This window comes from Coregonus lavaretus (assembly GCF_964263955.1).
Source record: "Coregonus lavaretus genome assembly, chromosome: 11".
Classification (NCBI taxonomy): domain Eukaryota; kingdom Metazoa; phylum Chordata; class Actinopteri; order Salmoniformes; family Salmonidae; genus Coregonus; species Coregonus lavaretus.
The window spans coordinates 3751837-3775893 of record NC_139998.1 but is presented as its reverse complement, the minus strand read 5'-3'; the positions used below and the strand labels follow the sequence as shown (position 1 = coordinate 3775893).

Sequence of the window (24057 nt, the reverse complement as noted above, 5' to 3'; positions counted from 1 at the left end):
AGCTTGCAGATGAGCTTTTGGCTATCCAGTTGAATATGCTTGCCAGATGTTGCCTTTACTGTGATTCATTCAGTTGCATGGGTGGATATCTATCTAGGCTACATTGGGTTGCATTTCTACAGCAAAAAATATCTACTCACTCCTGCATTTCTCAACTAATTAATTAGTCAGTGCCCCCCGTTGCTCATATACCTACTTTAATAGGCTTACCTACATCATAAGAATACCGGGACTGGGATACAACACTAACTGTGCTACAATGATTCCCGGATCGGCTGCGTCGATGCTCCCATCGATGTCTTCGGAAGACATTAAACTATACCAGCATAACTACGTCCGCAACTCCCGTGCCATCGGACTCCTGTGGGCCATCTTCACCATCCTGTTCGCCATCTTGAACGTGGTGATCTTCAGCCAGCCCTATTGGATCGGGGACGGCGTGGACACACCGCAGGCCGGCTACTTCGGCCTCTTCCACTTCTGCACCGGCGACGGGATCCAGAGGGAGCTCGACTGCACAGGAACCTTCACCGAGTTCGCTCAGATCCCTTCCACCGCGTTCAAGGCCGCGTCGTTCTTCGTCGGGATGTCAATGATGCTGGTGATAGCTTGCATTGCTTCTTTCACTCTCTTCTTCCTGTTCTCCACCAACACCGTCTATAAGATCTGCGGCTGGATGCAGGGGGCCTCGGGTAAGTCAGTGAGTGCCGCTAGGTCAGCTTGTTTTTGGAGTAATGTCTTGTAAGTAGTCCTAAACCTTCCTCCTGCAAGGTTTGTGTATAGCGTTTTAAGTTAGCTATATGCCTACAAATGAACTGAATATTATGTATTGTTAGCTTATCTGGCCTGGTTAAGTGATCAAAATATAACACATATGCCTATTATATCAGTGTCTTCCCGTGCATGGAGCTAGTCAAGTGTTAAGATTTCATGTTTCATGTTAAGAAATAGACTACTGCGGACTGCCCCTGCACTGACACAATGTTGGCCCTACATTGTAACAATTCCAATGAATTAGGAAATAGCCCTATGTCTATCCATCTAGTATGTTTTCCCGTCCTAATATTCTCCTAAACTGGTTAGGAGGGTACTCTGTCCTGCCGACTGTAGGGTGGTAGGCAGGTGGTGCTGAATGAACAGCAATGCCGTTTGAATCCTGTCTGTGGTGCTGAAAAGAGATATGTGATGTGGTACTGTCCATGGTGCTGAACGGAGAGCCATGTAGAATGGTTAGGTATTGCGATTGGCGCTGTCCACGGTGCTGAAGGGACCTGTAGGGGTTGTAATGCTGTACTTATGTCGGTTGACTCTGACCATGGTACTGAATGGACAGCCATGTATACTGAACAAAAATATAAGCGCAACATGCAAAGTGTTGGTCCCATGTTTCATGACCTGAAATAAAAGATCCCAGAATTTTTCCATAAGCACAAAAAGCTTATTTCTCTCAAATGTTGTACACAAATTTGTTTACATCCCTGTTAGTGAGCATTTCTCCTTTGCCAAGATAATCCATCCACCTGACAGGTGTGACATATCAAGAAGCTGATTAAACGGCATGATCATCACATAGGTGCACCTTGTGCTGGGGACAATAAAAGGTCACTCTAAAATGTGCAGTTTTGTCACACAACACAATGCCACAGATGTCTCAAGTGTTGAGGGAGCCTGCAATTGTCATGCTGACTGCAGGAATGTCCACCAGAGCTGTTGCCAGAGAATTGAATGTTAATTTCCGCCTCCAACGTCGTTTTAGAGAATTTGGCAGTACGTCCAACCGGCCTCACAACCGCAGACCACGTGTAACCACACCAGCCCAGGACCTCCACATCCGGCTTCTTCACCTGCGGAATCGTCTGAGACCAGTCACCCGGACAGCTGATGAAACTGAGGAGTATTTCCATCTGTAATAAAGCCCTTTTGTGGGGAAAACTCATTCTGATTGGCTGGGCCTGGCTCCCAAGTGGGTTCCAAGCCCACCCATGGCTGCGCCCCTGCCCAGTCATGTGAAATCCATAGATTAGGGCCACATTTATTTATTTCAATAGACTGATTTCCTTTAATGAACGTTGAAATCGTTGAAATTGTTGCATGTTGCGTTCATATTTTTGTTCAGTATAGGTTGGTTAGCAGGTGGTTCTGCAGGGAGAGATAGAGCAGTTAGAGCTGTCCTTGGTGTTGAATGGACAGCTATAGGGGTTTCACCTGCAGTCATGTTATTGTCACAGGTGCATGCAGTTCAGAATACACTGAGTATACAAATCATTAAGAACATCCATGACATAGACTGACCAGGTGAATCCCTTATTGATGTCACTTGTTAAATCCACTTCAATCAGTGTAGATGAAGGGGAGGAGACAGGTTAAATAATCATTTTTAAGCCTTGAGACAATTGAGACATGGATTGTGTATGTGTGCCATTCAGAGGGTGAATGGGCAAGACAAAATATTTAAGTGCCAGGTGGTAGGTGCCAGGTGCACCGGTTTGTGTCAAGAACTGCAACGCTGCTGGGTTTTTCACGCTTAACAGTTTCCTGTGTGTATTAAGAATGGTCCACCACCCAAAGGACATCCAGACAACTTGACACAACTGTTGGAAGCATTGGAGTCAACATCGGCCAGCATCCCTGTGGAACGTTTTCGACACCTTGTAGAGTCCATGCCCCGACTAATTGAGGCTGTTCTGAGGGCAAAGGGGGGTCAGGCAACTCAATATTAGGAAGGTGTTCTTAATGTTTTGTATACTCTGTGTATAACGAGGAGAATATGCAGTTAAGTCAGAAGAATTACTGCATATTCCATATACATGGATAGATAAAGTGTGGTAAAAGATAGGTGAATTGAGGTCCTCAGTGCAGTAGATGTTTTTGGATTATGGTCCAATTCACTTGTAATTATTTTTCGAGCAGTTTGCGGATTCCACTTTTTCCTCGTATGAGTTCAATTTGCAGCTATTTAACCAGTAAAAATGACTAATTCTAATTCACTACACAGGATGAACATAATTACCTGACCCCATGCCAGGTTTCCTTCCCTTCAATTTCACTAAATAATGTCAGGAGACGCCTGATTGAACATGAATACATTTAAATGGGTTACAGTCATCTTTAGCAGAATAGCCTGAGTACCACGTTGTGTTGATTTCCCACTGGAGCACTGACGCAACAGTGTAGTTACTTAGGCTGTGTCCGAAATTGCAACCTTTTCCCTTTATATTACACTGCTTTTGACCAGGGCCCATAGGGCTCTGGTCAAAAGTAGTGCACTATATAGGAATTAGATATGATTGAATACCATCAAGATACAGTATATTAACTTAGTGTTTTTATGCTAATGTTAGATACTCTTAAATTTGTTTTGTTTTAGAACCTTTGTCACGCTCGTCGTAGGGAATAGATGAGGACCAAGGCGCAGCGTTGCAGGCAAACATACTCTTTATTCCGAGACACGATCAAAACAACAAATGATACGTGACAGTTCACGGTCTACCATAAACAGACTAGAAACAAAAACCCACAAACACAAAGGGAAAGACACAGTTTAAATATGGCTCCCAATCAGAGACAACCAGCACCAGCTGACACTCGTTGCCTCTGATTGGGAGTCACTCAGGCCAACATAGAAATACAAACTAGGACTCCCAACATAGCAATAGAATACATAGAACTACACACCCTGGCTCAACATAACAGTGTCCCCAGAGCCAGGGCATGACAGTACCCCCCCCCCCCCTAAAGGCACGGACTCCGACCGCGCCAACTAAATACCACAGGGGAGGGACCGGGTGGGCACTCCGCCTTGGCGGCGGATCCGGCTCCGGACCTGATCCCCACTCCCTCTCCAACCCCCCAAAGTACCCCTGGTCCGGTCTGGCCCCGCTGGCCGGAGCTGGACTGCACACTGATGGAGCGGATTGCTCTAGCTCCGGCGTAAAACATCTGACCAGTGCCGAACCAGGCACCAGTGGAACAGGCACGGGCCGTGCCGGACTGACGACGCCCACCACTGGCTTGGTGTGGAGAACAGGCACGGGCCGTGCTGGACTGACAACGCACACCACTGGCTTGGTGTGAGGAGCAGGAGTGAGCCGAACCGGGCTGACGAAACGCACCACTGACTTGGTGCGGGGAGCAGGAACGGGCCGAGCCGGGCTGACGAAGCGCACCACTGACTTGGTGCGGGGAGCAGGAACAGACCGGACCGTACTGGGGACACACACCACTGGCCCTACACCGGGATCTGGAACGGGCCGGACCGGACTGGTAACACACCCCAGTACCTCTCGCCGTGCCTCTACACCTTCCATCCCCTCTTCTACCAGTGGCCCCCGTAACCTGGCGGCCTCCTCTGCCAACCCGCTGGACCGCTCTATCGCGGCCTCCTGCTGCCCCGACGTCGTGAGCCCCCCCCTAAAAATTTTCTGGGGGTCTCTCCTCCCCGTGGGCCAGGCCTCTATAGTTCTCGCCCAACTCTCGCTCTTCTGCCCCCAACTCCAGCCATTCTGCTCTTCATTAGGCTTGACCCAGTCGAGACTCTTCCTCCACTGTTCCCAAGTCCACCCTCTCTGCTCTTCACTCGGCTTGACCCAGTCGAGGCTGCCACGGAGATCTGCTAGGGATTTCCCTGGCGATGGCTCCTCGACTCGCTGCTTGGTCCAGTTCTGGTGGGTTTTTCTGTCACGCTCGTCGTAGGGAATAGATGAGGACCAAGGCGCAGCGTTGCAGGCAAACATACTCTTTATTCCGAGACACGATCAAAACAACAAATGATACGTGACAGTTCACGGTCTACCATAAACAGACTAGAAACAAAAACCCACAAACACAAAGGGAAAGACACAGTTTAAATATGGCTCCCAATCAGAGACAACCAGCACCAGCTGACACTCGTTGCCTCTGATTGGGAGTCACTCAGGCCAACATAGAAATACAAACTAGGACTCCCAACATAGCAATAGAATACATAGAACTACACACCCTGGCTCAACATAACAGTGTCCCCAGAGCCAGGGCGTGACAACCTTCTAGATCAGATAAGATTCCATTCCATTAATTCTGTCAAATTCCTGGTATCTTCTTTCCTTCTGCTCAAATCAATCTAAACATGTAAATAAACATTGCATCAAACAGTTCCTGCTCTCTCTCTCTCTCTCTCTCTCTCTCTCTCTCTCTCTCTCTCTCTCTCTCGCTCTCTCTCTCTCTCTCTCTCTCTCTCTCTCTCTCTCTGACCACACACACAAACTCTGAATGAGAAGGCGATTATTTGGAAGGAGTCCAGGTCTATGATGTGTTATCTTGGTCTGAATAAAGGCAGCAATAAGCCAGTCTTAATGAGGACACCACTGTGCTCGTGGTGCTGCAGTTAGAGAGATGAAAGAGACGAGAGAAACAAGCAGCCCTTTCAAACCAACAGGAGTTGTGTGTGTGTGTGTGTGTGTGTGTGTGTGTGTGTGTGTGTGTAGGGGGGGTGGGGGTGTATGTGTGTGTGTGTGTGTGTGTGTGTATGCGTGCATGCGTGCGTGCCAGGCCAGGCCAGGCCAGCTTCACTATTCATCAGTCAACCTCCATTACTTTTTGTTTCGCTCAAGGTTAGGTTAGGCAAGGCTTAACTCGGCTTCTATCTGACGTGGCTTGGCAGTGGTGCACAGGTGGTTCACTTTACTTGCATTCCTGATGTGACCCTTACCCTAATATTATGTTTTCTAGCCTTGAGACTAGAGAGTAATACAAATCAGTACAAGTCAATATAAGCAATATAAGACACAACTGTGGGAAGCATTGGATCAACATGGGCCAGCATCCCTGTGGAACACTTTCAACACCTTGTAGAGTCCATGCGCCAACGAATTGAGGCTGTTCTGAGGGCGAATATATATATATATATATATATATATATATTTCTATGGATCTCTCGGTTGAAACCTGTGGAAAAGAGCTGTGAAAAGGCTGCATGCAAAACCCAGGAAATAAGCTGCATCGTTAATGAGAGAGTAAAAACCACCAGGAGACATTAGTGGAGGAGCAGTAGAGATTATATTATAGCTACTCAAAATGTCTACCATCCGTGTGTGTAGTGCACTCCATGCGTTTCCTAAAAACGCATAGAGCGCATAAGTGCTCCTTTTCGGTCCCACTCGCCACTTCTCCCTTCCAAGGACTCCCTTCCCTACCTAGTCTCGAAAACCCAACCCTAGGCAACTAGGGTCTGGTTTCAATGACAGACTCTTTTGGCATAGAGGAACTTAGTCACTGCCTACGTCACTACTTTATCCGCTTGAATAAAATACAAAATAGTAGCTAGCAAGATGGAGATCATGGAGGTTCTTTTTAATGAGTGCATTTCGTAAGTGGCTAGCTTGCATCAACTACCTTGACTAAAACCACTGTAAAGGTTTTGCCTGCAAACTTTGGTTTCGAATCGCAACGTTCTGGCATGTCTGCCTCGTGATTTGTTGGGAGAGTTATCTGTCCCACCCCGGAAAATGTGAGAAGAGGACCCAACCCGGAACATGTTTTTTCCCCTTATCGAAGTTGCCAAAAGAGTCCGTAATTGAAACCAGACCCTAGTCACTGTTGCCTAGGGTCAGGTTTTCGAGACTGTTCCCTACTCACCCCGATGTCATGGCTACGTTGGCTAGCTAAGCTCATGCGCAGTAACACCTCATCGGGTCTAACGGTCGTCTCGTGCCAAACTGCGCGTATGCAAGCCATCAAATGAAAGGCACTTCTTCGATATAAAGTTGTTTTTGGCTAAAATAAAAACGTTTCAGTTTGTCACTTTCACGATGTTCAACTACTTAAGACATTGGCTCGAGTCTAGGTTGTGCCTTTAGATTTTGAGAAAAGGACAACTAAGGAAGAATCTTTCACTTCTCTCATTGACTTATCAAACCCCAAACCCTAAACCCCAGCCTGGTCTATTTGATCTGTTTCGCAAGCGTTCCCGGAAGTCTTGCGATGGTGCACCTCTGGGTTTAGAAACTTTCTTCCTCTTTCTATGCTTAATTTTAACCTTACCCCCATATCTGTCCTTTTTCACTTTATTTTTCCCTCCCTCCCTACCCTTCCTCTGTTCTAAGCCTAATTGCAGTCGGTATAGTACGTGCTTCCTCTCTCTCTCTGTTTTCTCTCTCCTCCCTCGCTTCCTCTCTCGTCAGATCCTGCAGCTCTCCTCCTTGCAGTCTGTACAGTGCGTGCTCCCTCTCTCCCTTTCCCTCTCTCTCTATCCTCACTCTCTCCCTCTGATCCTGGAGCTCTCCACTTGGTGCACCAATTAACAGCGAAAAGCTTAACAAAGCCGTCAGTGCAGGCAGTGCCCTTAGAGGCAACCAGAGCGTGAGGTCAATGATAATTTCTCCTCTGCAAATTTTGTTGTCATGTTGTGCACATTTTTATCTCCTTCCCTCTGTAGTTTCTGCTGTTGTTTTTTCAGCCAGAACATTGTGAATAAGCTGTTGTTCCTGTACTGAGAAACAAGCACATTGGGAATGACTCATTGGTGTGAATTGCTGTGAGTGAACTAAGACATTACCTAGACCTAGATAATGTGTGAGCTCAAGAACATTGAATCTATCCTACTGTATGTAGTGTTTAGGGTTATGCTCTTACTAGCACTGATTGTGCAGATAACAGCTATTTTGAGGAAGATTTTTGTGATCATGATGTGGTTGTTTTGCCTACATTAGTGATTTTAAGTTGCTCTGGATAAGCGTATGCTAAATGCATGGTAAAGGCTAGAGCCCTGCGTTAGAGTGTAAAAGTATAAGGTCCATTTGGGTCCCATAGCTTATTGAGCTGTCGGTATCTAGCACTCTGTTTTCTGCCCTACAGCACGCTCTGTTAAAGGCCATGTTTCATAAAAGAAAGAAATATATATATATAATTAGTAGTGCATATACTGTATGTATCAATCTGATATGTCAACAAACAAACAAAATCTGACATTGTAAATTGGTGATAAAATCGATTATACAGTATTCTGCTGGGCTGCACACACACCATAAAAACTTGAAATAGAACATTGTCCTTGCTTGATGTTCAGGGGAAGGCCATTTGACTGCCTGGCTGCACCAGATGGCTGTGTGCGAGTGTGTTTCTTTTGACAATGAAGCACTGGACTACAGCCGTATAGTTTTTAAACTAGAAGAAGACAGAGAGACAGGAGTAGGTAAGAAGGAGTCTGCTGAGGAAGGATGGATCTATCAAGGCTTTCAATGGCCACATTTTGGGGATGACTAAATGCAAGAACATTTTGTATAAACAACTCATTTACATGTTTTTATTGTAAGATTACAAAGCAATAACTTTTTCATAGCATGTTTGTCATATTGGTCTTCACATTTGTACTAACTTATGTGGTAACTTAAACATGAAGACAAATACACTTACAGTTTATGATTCAAAAGGTCTAAAATAAATGCAAGTCTCATGTCCATGGTGAATACATTTTTATTCATGTATATCAGACACACCACACCCCTTACAAAAAAAGATTGCAGTTTGAAACTGCAGTAAAGGTGCAGTAACTGCAGTTGACTGTGGCATTTTGGATGCAGTAATTGCAGAATAACATGAGTGTACTGCACTTGAACTTCAGTTATACTGCACTGTAACTGCAGTTACCCTGCAAAATTACTGCAGTAAAAAAACGGTTATTTTGGACACAGTATTTGCAGCATACTGCAGTTATACTGCATTGTACTGCAGTTGTATTGCAGTCTGACTGCAAAGCGTCGTCAGAGTAGGAATAGTGATCTAGGACCAGCTCCCCCCGTCAATGTAATCATATTGTAAATATGCACAAGCCTATTAAGCTAAATTATACCAAGACAACACAGCCCATTTCCAGTGAAATCAAGAGGGGTATTTTTCTTGCCAACCTTTTCAGTCACCAGTGCATCATTAAACAGGCAGGGAAACTAAGTAGTTTGACAAAAAGTGTTCAATAGTAACTAGTCTTTAAAGTATAGCAAGAACATATATAGTTGTTATTTTCTAGAAACCTAGCTACAGTCCACTTAGCTAGTTAGCTAGCTCGATAGCTAAGGTCAACTCAGAGACTGATGGTGTGAGTTAGGTAATGTTAGCTAGCTTTCCCCCAGCTGTTTCAGTGCAGCTAGCTAATGGCATTTTTATCAACTTTATCAATCAGATGGATAGCTAGCAAATATATTCATTTTCCATTCTCTCATCTAAAGCTGCCAGATACATCTTGCCAGTTGCTAGTAAAAAAAACAACCTGCTTTTTGGGGGGTATTGCCTTTACAAGTGGTGTATATCATATTTTTATTGGCAAATTGAACTTGCAACATGACCTTAAATGAGACACAAACACATGGCTATCTGGCTCACACACATAAACACATACATACGCACAAGCACAGACACACACATGCACACACACATACACTGCTTGCTTAGGTTTAAGTGCACACCTAGGGACTTACTGTAGCGTTTGTTCCTATTAGTGCTTTGGAGTGTGTGTGTTTGCGTGTGCATCAAAGCCAGCGTTTGAGCGTTTGGAGGTAATTCAACAAGGAACTTGGGGAGTAAATGTAATGCTCGATGTCATTACATATCAGCCTCAGAAGAACCACTTCAGGCTGACATTGGGGAGAGGGGAGAAATATACACTCTACCATCACATCATGGAGTGTTAAAGAGAAAAATGAAATGAGTGGTGAGAAATTAAGGATAAAAAAGATAAAAGGAAATAGGTTGAGAAAAAGAGAAGAGCTGCAGCAAAAAGCGGAGAAATGGCAGATAACACATTTAATAGAAACATAAGCTTTCTGGACACAGACAGACAGACAGACAATGTATGAAAATATGAGGTTGAGAATATGATGATTCTCTCTCTCTCTCTCTCTCTCTCTCTCTCTCTCTCTCTCTCTCTCTCACTCTCTCTCTCGCTCTCCCTTTCTCCCTTTCTCTCTCTCTGGCTCTTATTCTCACAGTCCATTAGCTTCACTGAGAGGCTGTTACTGAAAGGAGCATTAAAGACCAGTTAATTGGAGAGATGCATTGCTGCAGGAGAGAGAGAAAGAAAGAGAGAGAAAGAGAGAGAGAGAATGAGGGAGAGAGAGAGCTCTGTGAAAGAGAGAGCCAGCACCATTAAACCTGAAGACCAGATGTGGCCAGTGTTTGCAATACAGAATGCATTCCTGCACAGGAGTGTGTGAGTGTTTCAGAGAGCACCATCAGATCCCTACACTGTAAGATTTTTCTGTAATTTCAACAGTAAAACACTGTAGAACAGTAAAATACCGTAAATGTGTTTTACAATATTAATACTGTAGATTGCACTGCATTATGGGTAACATGTTGAAAAAGACTGTTATTAACTGTATTTAGAAGCTTCCTGTAAAAATTACTCAGACATACTGTATTTCTTTACAGTAATAGCTTATGCCTACTGTAGATTCAAATTCTTATTAGTAGATTCAAAAAAAGTTATTATTACCTCATGCTGTCAGGTGAGATGTTATTATATTATTATATTATTATATTATATTATGTAAATATCTTCTTAAAGCAGCTGCTGGATAGGTACGGTGCCTTGACTTGTTTATTATTATCTTTATTGCTAGCCAATGTTGAATTACTGCATGCCATTTCGGTCTGCTCTAAATTGCTTGTAAATAACTTGCTGTGCAACCAAGAAAAATATCACCTAGATAATAATTGACAGGTATGTTGTCACCATTACTACAGACAAATTGGCTTGATTCTAGCGGTTCAAAAGATATGACCAGTATTATTTTCCTTACTTTAAAACATTACAACATCCCTGTCAATTTACAGCAGGTATGTTGTAATGTGTTTTTACAGTAAGGAAAATAGTACTGTCAAATATATTTACAGTATTAAGCTGGCAACTCTGGTGCCAGTATAATGCTGTACATTTACAGGGAAAAGTTTTACAGTGTAGGGAAACTTACCATCAGACTGCAGTCTACTGCGTGATGCGTGACCTTCAATTTCTCTCTGCCCCTGGCCTGATGAGGAGGCACTTAAATCTGCTGTTCAATTTGAAAACAAACATCAAGCCCCTTACAGCACCGAATCATAAACAAAGTGAATATGCATGTTGGCATCAGACTAATAGATTGTTAGTGGTGATGATATATTAGTTATTTACCCATGCCTGACTCCTGGAACCTCAGCCATATGCCGTAGACACGTAATCTATGTCTGCAGGATTGTCCACGGCTGTGTTTGTGTGTGTTCGTGCATATTGAATCACACACGCTCTCTCTGTGTGTTTAAATGCAGCAATGACCCCTACCCTGTGTGCTGTTTAATTCTGTGGAACATGACACTGTGTTCCTGCCCACTAGATTGAGTGAGTGAGTGGGCCATAGGCCATCTGCTCATCAGCCAGGGACCCAGGGTTTAGGGTGGGTCGTCAGACAGGGTTAGGAGGGTTAGGGAGGGTCATCTGGAGGTTTGTAGGGCTCATCAAAAGCCGACGGTTCGAACACACACCCTCTCTCAAAGGACGTGTCAAAATCTTGTGTGGGCACAATCTTTTACTGACTTCAGAGCAGTGTTATGGAGCCCCATTGACTTGAGGATCCCTACCCTGTTAGTTGACTAGCTGATTCTGGGTCAGTGGAGTGAGTCATCCTCAGCAGTTCCTCTGAGAGAGACAACCTCCTGTTAAATGTAATGTCAAAATGTAGATTTCCGTCTAAATAGACATACACAAAAGTAATTATTTATCATGAGGGGGCCATAAACAATACATAGTAGTGCTTATACTGCCAGAAAGAGTAAAATCTCACATTTTGTCACACCAGCCTTCGCTTTGGCTCCCCCTCCTGTCCAGCTCAGGCGTTCGGCGTCGCCGGCCTTCTAGCTGCTACCGAACCTGCTGCTGGCCATTGCCCTTCACTCATCAACCCCAAACTTGTCTCGTCATCATTACACACACCTGGTTCCAATCCCCACTCTATCACTGTATATATACTCCCTCTGTCATTTGTCTTTGTCGGTCATTGTATATGTTGCTTGTTTTCCTGAGAGGAATCTCTCCTACTATTTCCTGAGTACTTTATATTTGCACTGTGGGTTTCGTCCCACTTTAAGCTATGGTACTTTAATAAATTCAGTAGTTCTAAACCTGTGACTGCCTCCTGCCTACTCCACTCTACACTTGTGATAGAATGACCGACCCAAGGAAACAGGAGGCAGCAGGACATCCCGACCTCTCCGCTGTAGGTGCTTGGAGCACCTCAGGACTGCCATGGATGAGGTTATCCAGACCGTACGCCAACTGCAAGCTACACCTCCACCTTCCCAGCTCCTCACGGTCATTCCAGCAACCCCACCACCATCTACACCACCTGGTCCGATCAGCAACGTCCACCTGCCTCTCCCGGAGTGGTTTGATGGCACCCCAGCTCGCTGTAGGGGGTTTCTCCTGCAGTGTGACCTCCACCTTGCACGTCATGCTGGGACGGCTTACGAGAGGGACAAGGTGGCCTTGGTGATTTCAGTGCTTACAGACCGGGCTCTGGAGTGGGCGCACGCCGTCTGGGAGAGGGACGGTCCAGAAGTACAGTCCTATGAGCGCTTCACCCAACTCTTCTGTGCCGTTTTCGACCACCCAACAGAGGGCCGAGAGGGAGGTGAGCGTCTCCTCTGTCTGCGCCAGAGGTCCAGGACAGCGTCTGAGAACACTCTGGATTTCCGGACGGTGGCTGCGTCCACTGGCTGGAACGACGAGGCCCTGTTGACGGTTTCCGCAGCGGACTACAGGCGGACGTCCAGACCGAGCGGGCCTGTCGCGATGAGGACCTCACGCTGGACCAGCTCATCGCCATGGCCATCCGCCTGGATAATATCCTGTGTGCCCGTCGTCGCCCATTCCAGGGGTTTGGGTCTCTCTCAGGAACCTCCAGCGAGACTGAGCCTATGGAGGTGGGCACAACGCACCTTCCCCCAGAGGAACGTTAACGCCGCCGTCAACAAGGTCTCTGCTCCTACTGCAGGAAGTCAACCGTCCCCTAGGAACAGGACTGGTGAGCCAGACCACGATTCCCATTTCCCTCACAGTTGATCACAACCACCATGAACGCATCACATTCCTCATCTTAGACTCTCCTGCACACCCCGTAGTGTTAGGTCTCCCCTGGTTACAGTTCCATAACACCAGTATATCGTGGACAGAGAGGAGGTTGTTGGGTTGGTCGCAGGAGTGTCAGGAGAGGTATCTCTCGGTGTCTATCTGTGCCACCTCCGTGGAAAGTCCGGACCAGGTCACCCACGTCCCTATCCCGGAGGAATACCGGGACCTACAGGTGGCTTTTTCGAAGACTCGTGCCACGTGCCTGCCCCCTCATCGCCCATGGGACTGCACTATCGACCTACTGCCTGGTTCTACCCTCCCACGGTGGCACATCTACCCTCTCTCGCATGCAGAGACCGAAGCCATGGAGGTCTACATCCAGGACGCGCTGGCCCAAGGATTCCTCCGTCCGCCCACCTCTCCGGCCTCTTCCAGCTTATCTTTCGTGAAGAAGAAGGACGGAGGTCTCCGCCCCTGTATCAATTACCGGACACTGAATAAGGCTATGGTTAAATTCAGTTATCCCCTGCCTCTCATACCCACTGTGATCGAACAGATGCACGGTGCTAAGTACTTTACCAAATTGGATTTACACAGTGCCTACAACCTGGTGCGCATCAGAGAGGGGGATGAATGGAAGACACCTTCAGCACCAGCACCGGGCACTACGAATACAGGGTAATGCCCTGCTGCCTGACAAATGCACCCTCTGTGTTCCAATCCTTCATTAACGAGGTGTTTAGAGAAATGTTGGGTCGCTGTGTAGTGGTGTACATAGACAACATCTTGGTGTACTCCACTACATGCGAGCAATATGTCTCTCATGTCAGGTCAGTTTTGGAGAGGCTGATAGGGCATCACCTGTACGCCAAGGCGGAGGAGTGCCTTTTCTTCCAGCAGGCGGTCTCCTTCCTGGGCTATCGGATATCCAACGCGGGAGTGGAGATGGAAGAACAGAGGGTCAGCGCAGTACGGTCGAGGCCTGTTCCCTCCAACATCAAGGCGTTGTAACGCTTCCTAGGTTTTGCCAACTATTTCAGGTGCTTCATCAGGGGTTTCAGCACAGTGGTGGCCCCTCTCACCTCCCTCCTGAAGGGAAGTCCTCTTCAGCTGCACTGGACTGGGGAGGTCAACGAAGCCTTTCGTACGCTCAAGGAACGGTTTACGAACGCACTGGTTCTGGCTAACCCTAACCCATCTCTGCCCTTCATCGTGGAGGTGGATGCCTCCGAGGTTGGAGTAGGGGCTGTTCTCCCCCAACGTACCGGATCGCCGCCTAAACTTAATCCACGCACCTTCTATTCATGGAAGCGGTCTCCTGCGGAGCGGAATTACGACGCTGGGGATCGTGAGTTCTTGGCCATCAAGAAGGTGCTGAAGGCATGGCTGCACACCAATTCCTTGTCTGGATGGACGACCAGAATCTAGAGTACATTCGAACAGCGAAGAGGCTGAACCCGCGTCAGGCCAGGTGGGCCTTATTCTTCACCAGGTTTGACTATACCCTCTCCTACCGGCCGGGATCTAAGAACGTTAAGGCCGATGCATGACACAGAGGATAAGAGGGAGGAAGCGACACCCATTATTCCCCTGTCCCGCATTGTGGCTCCTGTCTTGTGGAATGAGGACGCGGACATCCGTCGAGCCCTGCGACAGGAGCCCTCACCTGCCCACACCGAGGGGCGTAACTACATGCCCTCTGATGTGCGGGACCGTCTCCTCGCCTGGGCACACACAGCACCTGTGTCGGGGCACCCGGGTATAGCCCGTACTATCGACTGTCTCTCTGCCAAGTACTGGTGGCCCACCTTGGCACGGGATGTCCGGGTTTACATCTCTTCCTGCTCCACCTGCGCACAGAGCAAGACACAGAGACACCTCCCCTATGGCAAACTCCACCCGCTGCCGGTTCCACAACGACCCTGGTCCCATCTCTCCGTGGACTTTGTCACAGACCTTACCCCCTCGGAGAGGCACACCACTGTCCTGGTCGTTGTGGACTGGTTTTCCAAAGCCTGTCGTTTGATTCCTCTGCCTGGTCTCCCTACAGCCATGCAGACTACGGAGGCTCTCTTCTCTCACGTCTTCCGGCACTACTGGATCCCGGAGGACATCATGTCTGACCATCGTCCTCAGTTCACCTCCCGTGTCTGGAAGGCCTTCATGGAACGACTGGGGGTCACGGTCAGCCTCACCTCGGGGTACTTACACACACCTGGTTCCAATCCCCACTCTATCACTGTATATATACTCCCTCTGTCATTTGTCTTTGTCGGTCATTGTATATGTTGCTTGTTTTCCTGAGAGGAATCTCTCCTACTATTTCCTGAGTACTTTATATTTTGAGTTTCGTCCCGCTCTAAGCTGTGGTGCTTTAATAAATTCAGTAGTTCTAAACCTGCGACTGCCTCCTGCCTACTCCTCTCTACACTTGTGACAACTTTTTCTATAAAAATAGTCATAAATTGCTGAGGCGTAGTCACTTTTGAGGACACAAGGTGAAGTACACTGTACAAATATGAGAATAATATGAAAATATGAAAGAAAAAGTATAATACACAAACTTGGGGGAATAGGGTTTGAAATTATTGAAATGCTTTCTAAATATATGAACAATCACATTCTAAACAACTTACTATAATATTTCACCTTTCTTATACTGTTAAATAAATATGACCATACTTAGTGACAGTACAAAATAGCCACCATTTCATATTTACATTTTAGTCATTTAGCAGACGCTCTTATCCAGAGCGACTTACAGGAGCAATTCGGGTTAAGTGCCTTGCTCAAGGGTACATCGACAGATGTTTCACCTAGTCGTCTCAGGGATTAGAACCAGCAACCTTTCGGTTACTGGCACAACGCTCTTAACCACTAAGCTACCTGCTGCCCCCATATAACTGAAGACAGAGGATTTTCTGCCTAGTGTCTTCTGAGCGATGCAGAGACGCCATTCAAACTTCAGCTTTAAGTACAAGGTGATTTTGTCCCTCTGACCAGGAAGAAAAAGTAGTCTTGTTTCAATTCTACAAAATTATGCTGTATTTTTTCATGTTGCGAGCTCTAAATCCACCTGGTAACATCACAGCTATATGGGACTGTGTTTGCTGCAATCACTAGGGTCTTCCGTTTCATATGTCGTATTTTAAGCGGGACTGCAAGGTTCATAGCGAGGAGAAATCGGTCCTTTGTCTGGATAGGCCAGAAAATGTGACGTGTTGCTCCCTATGCAAATGAGGTGTCAGATTTCACATACTGCATCTCAGATGAGAGTGGAGAGCGGCATGCGAAGCGGGACAACTAAAGCTGTCACAGAGTGCACAGCAATTGATGTTGCGCCGTTCACAGAGCGCTCTGTACACAACAATGTTGGTCGGAACCATTCCAGAACCACTCGAAGTCCCCTTAATATGTGACTTAACATTGCAGAGGTTTTAAAGTTGATTGGAGACTTTCCTGAGTGGATGACTTCACACCCCCAGTGGGATAGATGTATTTAATGTAAATAGTGAAACAACAGGGGAGTGTTGTGTACTGTCTACATTACTGTCTTGTGTCTACTGTCTACAGACAGCCAGACACTAATGGAGTTTCAGTGCCATGAAGTGTTAGTTAACCATGATACACAGGAGAGAGAGGAGAGAGGGGGGAGGGGGGTGGAGAGATAGAGAGTAAGAGACAGAGACAGAGAAAGAGAAGGGGGTAATGCAATAAAGATAGTACTAGAGAGAGGAAGGGGTGGTGAGAGAAATTAAGAGGGAGAGAGGAGGTGTAGGGAGATGAGAAAGTGCTCCAGAGATCATTTCTATATCACCTTAGCGAGTCATGATGCGGCTGCGGCGGTGGTAGGTGTGTAGTGTGTAAGTGTGTGTACGTGCGTGTTTGCGCACACGTGGCGTGTGTACATGCATGCCTGTGTGTGTGTGTGTGTGTGTGCGGATTTATGTGCAGAAAGCAGTGTTGTGATTCGAGTTGATTTGATTGAAAAGGGTTTAGGGGTCAGGACAGACCGTTTCAGGCAGCGCTAGCAGAGCTAAGAAGAAACTCCCGCTGAGAATATAGATTGCTTGTGCATTTTCCCAAACCTGTCCTCCTCTCCTCTTCTCATCTCCTCCTCGTCTCATGTCTTACGCAGTGCTTAAATCTCCTACTTGAGCAGGGGTATTGTGTGTTTTAGATGTGGGCTGACTGGGCTCTGTCCTCAGAGTAGCTCTCACTGCTGCAGTTTCATGGTACTTATAGCATCAAAGCTTTTCCTTCACCTGAGTGTCTGTGTCTCACTTCTAATTCATGATCAAAAGGAACAGAAACACAAAGCCTGACAGCAAGGTATTCAAACAGCATATCTACATTCTATATTATTCAAGTAGTGAATAATATGGGGCATCTATGGCTCAGTGGTATGTTACATACAGTAGATATGCAACAACTAGTGTTCTACAGATGTCGGATCTTAATTTGATCACTCTTTTGTCACGAAAATGTTTCCTGCGTATCAGGATATTCAAATGAGCCTGAAAACCAGCAGTTCTCTTTCTCTCCATGTGGGGACAGTCGAGTCATTCGGACCAGTGCCAGCTCTCGCTCGCTCAAACACTAAAAGCACCAGACAGAATATTAATACATGTCCTATTGCTACTGTAAGCCTGTAGGTCCTATTATTGCAACATTCAAATGTACACAAATGTATCTGAAATGCATCCATACACATCAACATCCGTCGAGTTATATAGCTTAATAACATAAGATAGATATTTGTCTCCACTACGACGTCTACAGTTGAAGTCGGAAGTTTACATATACTTAGGTTGGAGTCATTAAAACTCGTTTTTTCAACCACTCCACAAATGTCTTGTTAACAAACTATAGTTTTGGCAAGTCGGTTAGGACATCTACTTTGTGCATGACACAAGTAATTTTTCCAACAATTGTTTACAGACAAATTATTTCACTTATAACTCACTGCATCACAATTCCAGTGGGTCAGAAGTTTACATACGTACACTAAGTTGACTGTGCCTTTAAACAGCTTGGAAAATTCTTGGCTTTAGAAGCTTCTGATAGGCTAATTGACATCATTTGAGTCAATTGGAGGTGTACCTTTGAATGTATTTCAAGGCCTACCTTCAAACTCAGTGCCTCTTTGCTTGACATCATGTGAAAATCAGAAGAAATCAGACAAGACCTCAGAAAAAAATGTGTAGACCTCCACAAGTCTGGTTCATCCTTGGGAGCAATTTCCAAACGCCTGAAGGTACCACGTTCATCTGTACAAACAATAGTACGCAAGTATAAACACCATGGGACCACGCAGCCGTCTTACCGCTCAGGAAGGAGACGCGTTCTGTCTCCTAGAGATGAACGTACTTTGGTGCGAAAAGTGCAAATCAATCCCAGAACAACAGCAAAGGACCTTGTGAAGATGCTGGAGGAAACAGGTATGAAAGTATCTATATCCACAATAAAAAGAGTCCTATATTGACATAACCTGAAAGGCCGCTCAGCAAGGAAGAAGCCACTGCTCCAAAACCGCCATAAAAAAGCCAGACTATGGTTTGCAACTGCACATGGGGACAAAGATCGTACCTTTTGGAGAAATGTCCTCTGGTATGATGAAACAAAAATAGAACTGTTTGGCCATAATGACCATCGTTATGTTTGGAGGAAAAAGAGGGTTGCTTGCAAGCCGAAGAACACCATCCCAAACGTGAAGCACGGGGGTGGCGGCATCATGCTGTGGGGGTGCTTTGCTGCAGGAGGGACTGGTGCACTTCACAAAATAGATGGTATCATGAGGAAGGAAAATTATGTGGATATATTGAAGCAACATCTCAAGACATCTGTCAGTCTGTTCAAAAAGGACTAAGTTGTTCTGATGACAATACCAACCAAAGTGCGAACATACTGTATCTTGAAAGACTTTGGTTGCAAGCAGGACTAAGGTAACACCGACATCATCTTTTAGGGAGAAGTGATGAGGTGACCAATAATGGTTGCAATTGAGATCAGCTGTGTGGGTGAATTTAGCGCATATTGATGGTTTAACGAGACAACAGCCGCCAATAATATAGTGCCATCGATGTTTGCAATAGGCTCCTTGTTATTTGATTATATTCCAATACATTCTGTAGGCTTACCATTAGCCTATTCATTGTCACATAATGAAAGGGGTTAAAACCGATAATAGCCTACTGTTTGTGTTTCCCTGGCTGAGTTGATGAGCTGATTTGGGCCATCAGTTGATTGACAAATGTAGGTCTACTGTAGAACAATGCACTTTCCTCCAGTGTGGATGCTTGCCCACGTTTTATAGTTAGGCTATGTATAATTTGTCAATATAGGTATGGTATTTGGTGTGGATGGCCCTTACATAGGTGAGATTTCCATTGCTAAGCTGTTTTGCGCCAGCTACGGTAGCATAGGCCTACTGTACACTCATTTTGATGCCGGCATTTGATGTCATCCTTGTTGTGGATTGAAAGCCAGTTTGGTGTGGCTTTAATTTTTCATTTCGTGAAAATGTCTTTGCATTTGAGCCTATCCAAAGACGATTTTGTTAAACTGAGATTCGAACCCATGACAACTCTGGCATAATTATGTGTGTGGCTGTAACCGTTGGACCACACAGGCACTGAGGCCACCAATAATGGATTCTGCCTATTGCTTGCCTTGAACATATACTAAAACAATTGATAAAAAAAGAAAAATACATCTACCCCATACAAATATTGTCCATGTATTATTATCCAAAGAAGAATTCACACGATACGTGCTGTAGCCTACATAGGCTACTTGAACTGGCGCCCAGTGGACCTGCAGTCTAAGGTACAGTACAATGTAGGTAACTACGGTACTTGTATACAAACACTCTCTCTCTCTATCTCTCTCTGTGTATCTCTACCTCCCTCTCTGTATCTCTTTATCTCTCTTTGTGTAGCTCTACCTCCCTCCCTCTCTGTATCTCTCCCTCTCTCTCCCTCGCTCTCACTACCCCTTCCCTTTCTCCCCCCTCTCTCTGCACAGCTGATTAGCTTTAAAAACCACTTCTGCATTAATACCTTACTTTACTGCTTTTTAATTAAGAAACAAGCCAGTTGAACACCATTTAATTAGGGTGCTAGGAGGCATAGGGGAACCATCAGCCATGCACTTCACACACACACACACACACATACACGCACATATGACAAACACGCGCACACACGCACGTCACACTCTCGTTTGATGGCGTCAAACACCTGAACCAGGGGTTGAAACCGGTTCAGGGAACCAAACCGAAAAAACGGATCTCTAGTGTTCCGGAACAGAACCTTTTAAAAGCATGAGAACTGGTTAATAAAACACCTGCCTATGCAAAGCACTCACTTTGTCACTCAGAAACTTCTCCTTCCAGTGTCTGCCTGCCAGCTAGTTTTCTAGGCTAGTTAAGGATACTATAGTTATCACGTTTCACATTGGATTTATTAACAACAAAAAGGTCATTCGTGTTTTGAATTCTGGTGCCACTGCACACACACGTTTGTTAGCTAGCTCTGATCCAGGGCATTGAGCTAGCCTCAGCATTGAGCCAACTCTCGGTTGTTCAGTTCCTCCATATTTGCCGCTCCTCCGTAGCTAGGTATCTAGCTACCATATAATTATGTAATTCAGTGAAGTAATGATAAGCCCTCTAATAACCTAAACACATATATATGTGTTATATAATAATGCACCTCATATCATGATGTCAAGCCTCCTCCATACCCATCCCTCTCTCTTGCTCTCTCCCCACCCCGCAAAATGTCTGTCACATCTTGCGCCCTACACTTGTCTGCCCATCAAGCATGTAAACGACTAGCTTGGCCGGTCCATAGAAAGCTGCTCTATCTGCACTGATTGGTGGAGTAATTGAATGATCTGAATGTAAAAACGATGTTGATTTCACAAGTTAAAATGCAACAGAAAGGAATGATAAAAACTGGTACTTTTTTCTGGTTCAAACCGGTTCAGAACTTTATTATGCTGGTCGGAACAGTGGAACGGAGTGGTCACAGTGATCTGCAGTGGTTTGGAGGCAGAGAGAGAGAGAGAGAGAGAGAGAGAGAGAGAGAGAGAGAGAGTTTTATGTGGATGATTTATAGATGCAGGAATATGGTTAAGGACTGTGAAAGTCACAATGTTTGTGGAATTCAAACCAAGCCGATCAATGCTGATGAATGAATACATTGTTTGTGTATATCGGTGGGATCCCAAATGACATGTCACGTCATCCTACCTCCCCTGAGTCATCCTGCCTGAGTCCTCCAGTGTCCCAGAGTTCCCCGCTGGGTGTGGACTATAGATTTCCTATCGGAGCTAATCTCAATGATCTGAGAGTGGGAGGGACAGACACACACACACACTGCTGATGATTTATTGCAGAGATGAGGTGAGACAACAAGGACACTGCGACCCATTAAAATGTACCACACTGTAGTGACAGCAGCAGTGTGCGTGTGTGTTTGTGTGTGTGAATGTGTGTGTGTGTGTGTGTGTGTGTGTGTGTGTGTGTGTGTGTGTGTGTGTGTGTGCGTGTGCGTGTGCGCGTGCGCGTGCGCGTGCACGTGTGTGTGTGTGTGTGTGTGTGCATGCGTGACTTTTTGCCTAACTACTGCATGTTACTGGAAAGATTCTCTATGTCAGTATGGGGTCAGAAGGTTTATTTTCTAATTCATTTTTGTTTTGTTCTAATGGTAGAATTGATTAGCATTGTTGCTTGGTAGGGTATGCATGTACTATGAATTTACTCTGTTATATTGAATATCATGTTAAAATGTGTTGGACGTGCGCTAACAATAAAAATGTCCAATGCTGATTAAGTTGCCTATTTGCTTGATCATAAAAGAAAAACAATTGAAAAAAATAAAAATAAAGATGGGGTCAGAATGACCAGTGCAATATAATGTACGTGATTTATTTAGGGCAATGGTCTGTCTTTTTTCTTTTTCTATGGCCATTTCCATGGTTTCATAATGCATGGCTCTAAAGTGTTAGCCATATAATTAGTCAAGTCAATGACCTCTTTTAGCAGGCGGTACCAAGCCACCACAGGCCCTTAGCCCTAATCCTGGCCTGCGTTCACAGTCACACTGTTTGATTGGTGAATCACTGACCGAAAGATACAAGCCCTCAGATCCAGTCATGGCCTCTTCCCAATGTCCAGCTCCCCAGCTCCCCATCCTTTCTATCCTCGCTGTAGCATGGTAGCCCTGCTGGCCTGGCCAATCACCATCCTCTAATGAGGTATATGGGTCGGGGCTTGGGACGCATCTGGACCAGTTATATAAGAGAGAAAGAGAGAGAGTGAGCTCTGCAGCCCCAATTCTAGCCGCCTGCTTCCTGCTCTACACTGCATACTGCAGTTAACACTGCCTGCTGCACTCTTCCCCCATCCCTCCATCACCTACCTTTGCTAGCTAGCAACAACCTGCAGTTACCACTGACTGCACTCCTCTCTCCCATCCCTCTATCTACCCATCCCTTCATCCCTCCATCACCCAGCTCTACTAGCTACAACCTGTGCTGCCTGCTCTGCACACTGCAATTAACAATGACTGCACTTCTCCCCCATCCCTCAATCCCTCTATCCCCCCCAACACCCACCTCTTCTGCAACCTGTGCTCCCTGCTCTGCTCAGCACACTGCTCCAGTTACCACTGACTGCACTCCTCCCTCCATCCCTCCATCTCCCACCTTTGCTAGCTACAACCTGGAGAATTGCGTGCGTCAGAAAGAGAGAGACCGGGTTAGACAAGCCCAATTAAGATTTCAGTGGCGGTCAGTGCCGTTTAAGATGAGGGAGGACAATGTTTAATTTTTTTATGAGCATGACCTTATTTCTATTACAACATTTTGGATGACTGTCATTCATATTCCATTCACCCAGTTCAATGTAACAGCGGTAGGTTTAGGCTATTACATGATACTCACATTTTCCCTAGACCCATCATGAGGTTGCTACAACCTAGTCTATGAATGAAAGTTTACAACGTAGGTGCACACAGGTCGAGAGAAAAATGTGAGGTGACATTCAATACTGCCTTGCACACTCTTGCCTGCATCTAGCTGATATAGTGTATAATCATTAGTCCAACTGTTGCAAACAAGAGTTTCTATTGGACAAATTCAGATATATTTATCCCCGTTTTGTTCCATTTAGGGAACGTTTTTCAAAAGAATTGGCGGAATGAATAAACCCCTGATCACGCGTAAACACAGTTCACTTTCATAACAGCCACATTGTATTCCTTCTCGCATCTATGCGCTCTCCTCCTCTCATCTTTTCCCTTCGTTGCTTGTGGACGTTAATGCACAACATATCTGCTGTATGTGATCAGGCGAAAAAACCTTTCCAAGCCATATCATAACTGCTGCACACAGCCTACATTGTTGTCACCATATTGTAGTCATAGTCAACATAGCTAATAGAACTAACAATAGAACTAACACGTTAGTAAACCTGCTACAATCATGCAGTAACGTTACAGTGTACAGTCAGTAAGCAGTTTAACACTTGCACCGGCGGGCCCCGGCGGCAATACATTTGTAAAACTAAAAGCTTACCATGACTTGGAAGAGTTCCAGTGTTGTGTTGGATAGTCATAGCTAGCTAGTTAACATAGCATCCCTCTGTTTGAGCAGGATGGTTGAGTAGGCTAAACTAGCTAGCTGCATTTGCTAGCTAAGTAAGTGAAACTGAAAGTGAAAGAAAATGACAATCTCTCTCTATTTCTTTCTTGCTCCTGCTTCATTTGGGAATAAATTAATTTGTTCAAAGCTGTTCAACTATTGTCTTTCTCTCTCTTTGAGTCAATTAGTCACGACATTTTATACACTGCAGTGCTAGCTAGCTGTATCTTATGCTTTCAGTACTAGATCTATTCTCTGATCCTTTGATTGGGTGGACAACATGTCAGTTCATGCTGCAAGAGCTCTGATAGGTTGGAGGACGTCCTCTGGAAGTT

General features: G+C 45.5%; 1 protein-coding gene across 1 annotated transcript in view; it reads left to right on the top strand.

Annotated features, from left to right (window-relative positions):
* Positions 1 to 259: 259 nt before the first annotated feature.
* LOC311137000 (LHFPL tetraspan subfamily member 3 protein-like) overlaps positions 260 to 24057 on the top strand; it is a gene marked incomplete at both ends in the record, with an annotated part of 49609 nt that continues 25811 nt past the window's right edge. Inside the window, one exon of the mRNA XM_084171326.1 lies at positions 260 to 692. Coding sequence (XP_084027452.1) covers positions 260 to 692 — 433 coding nt within the window. The remainder of the gene's footprint in view (positions 693 to 24057) is intronic.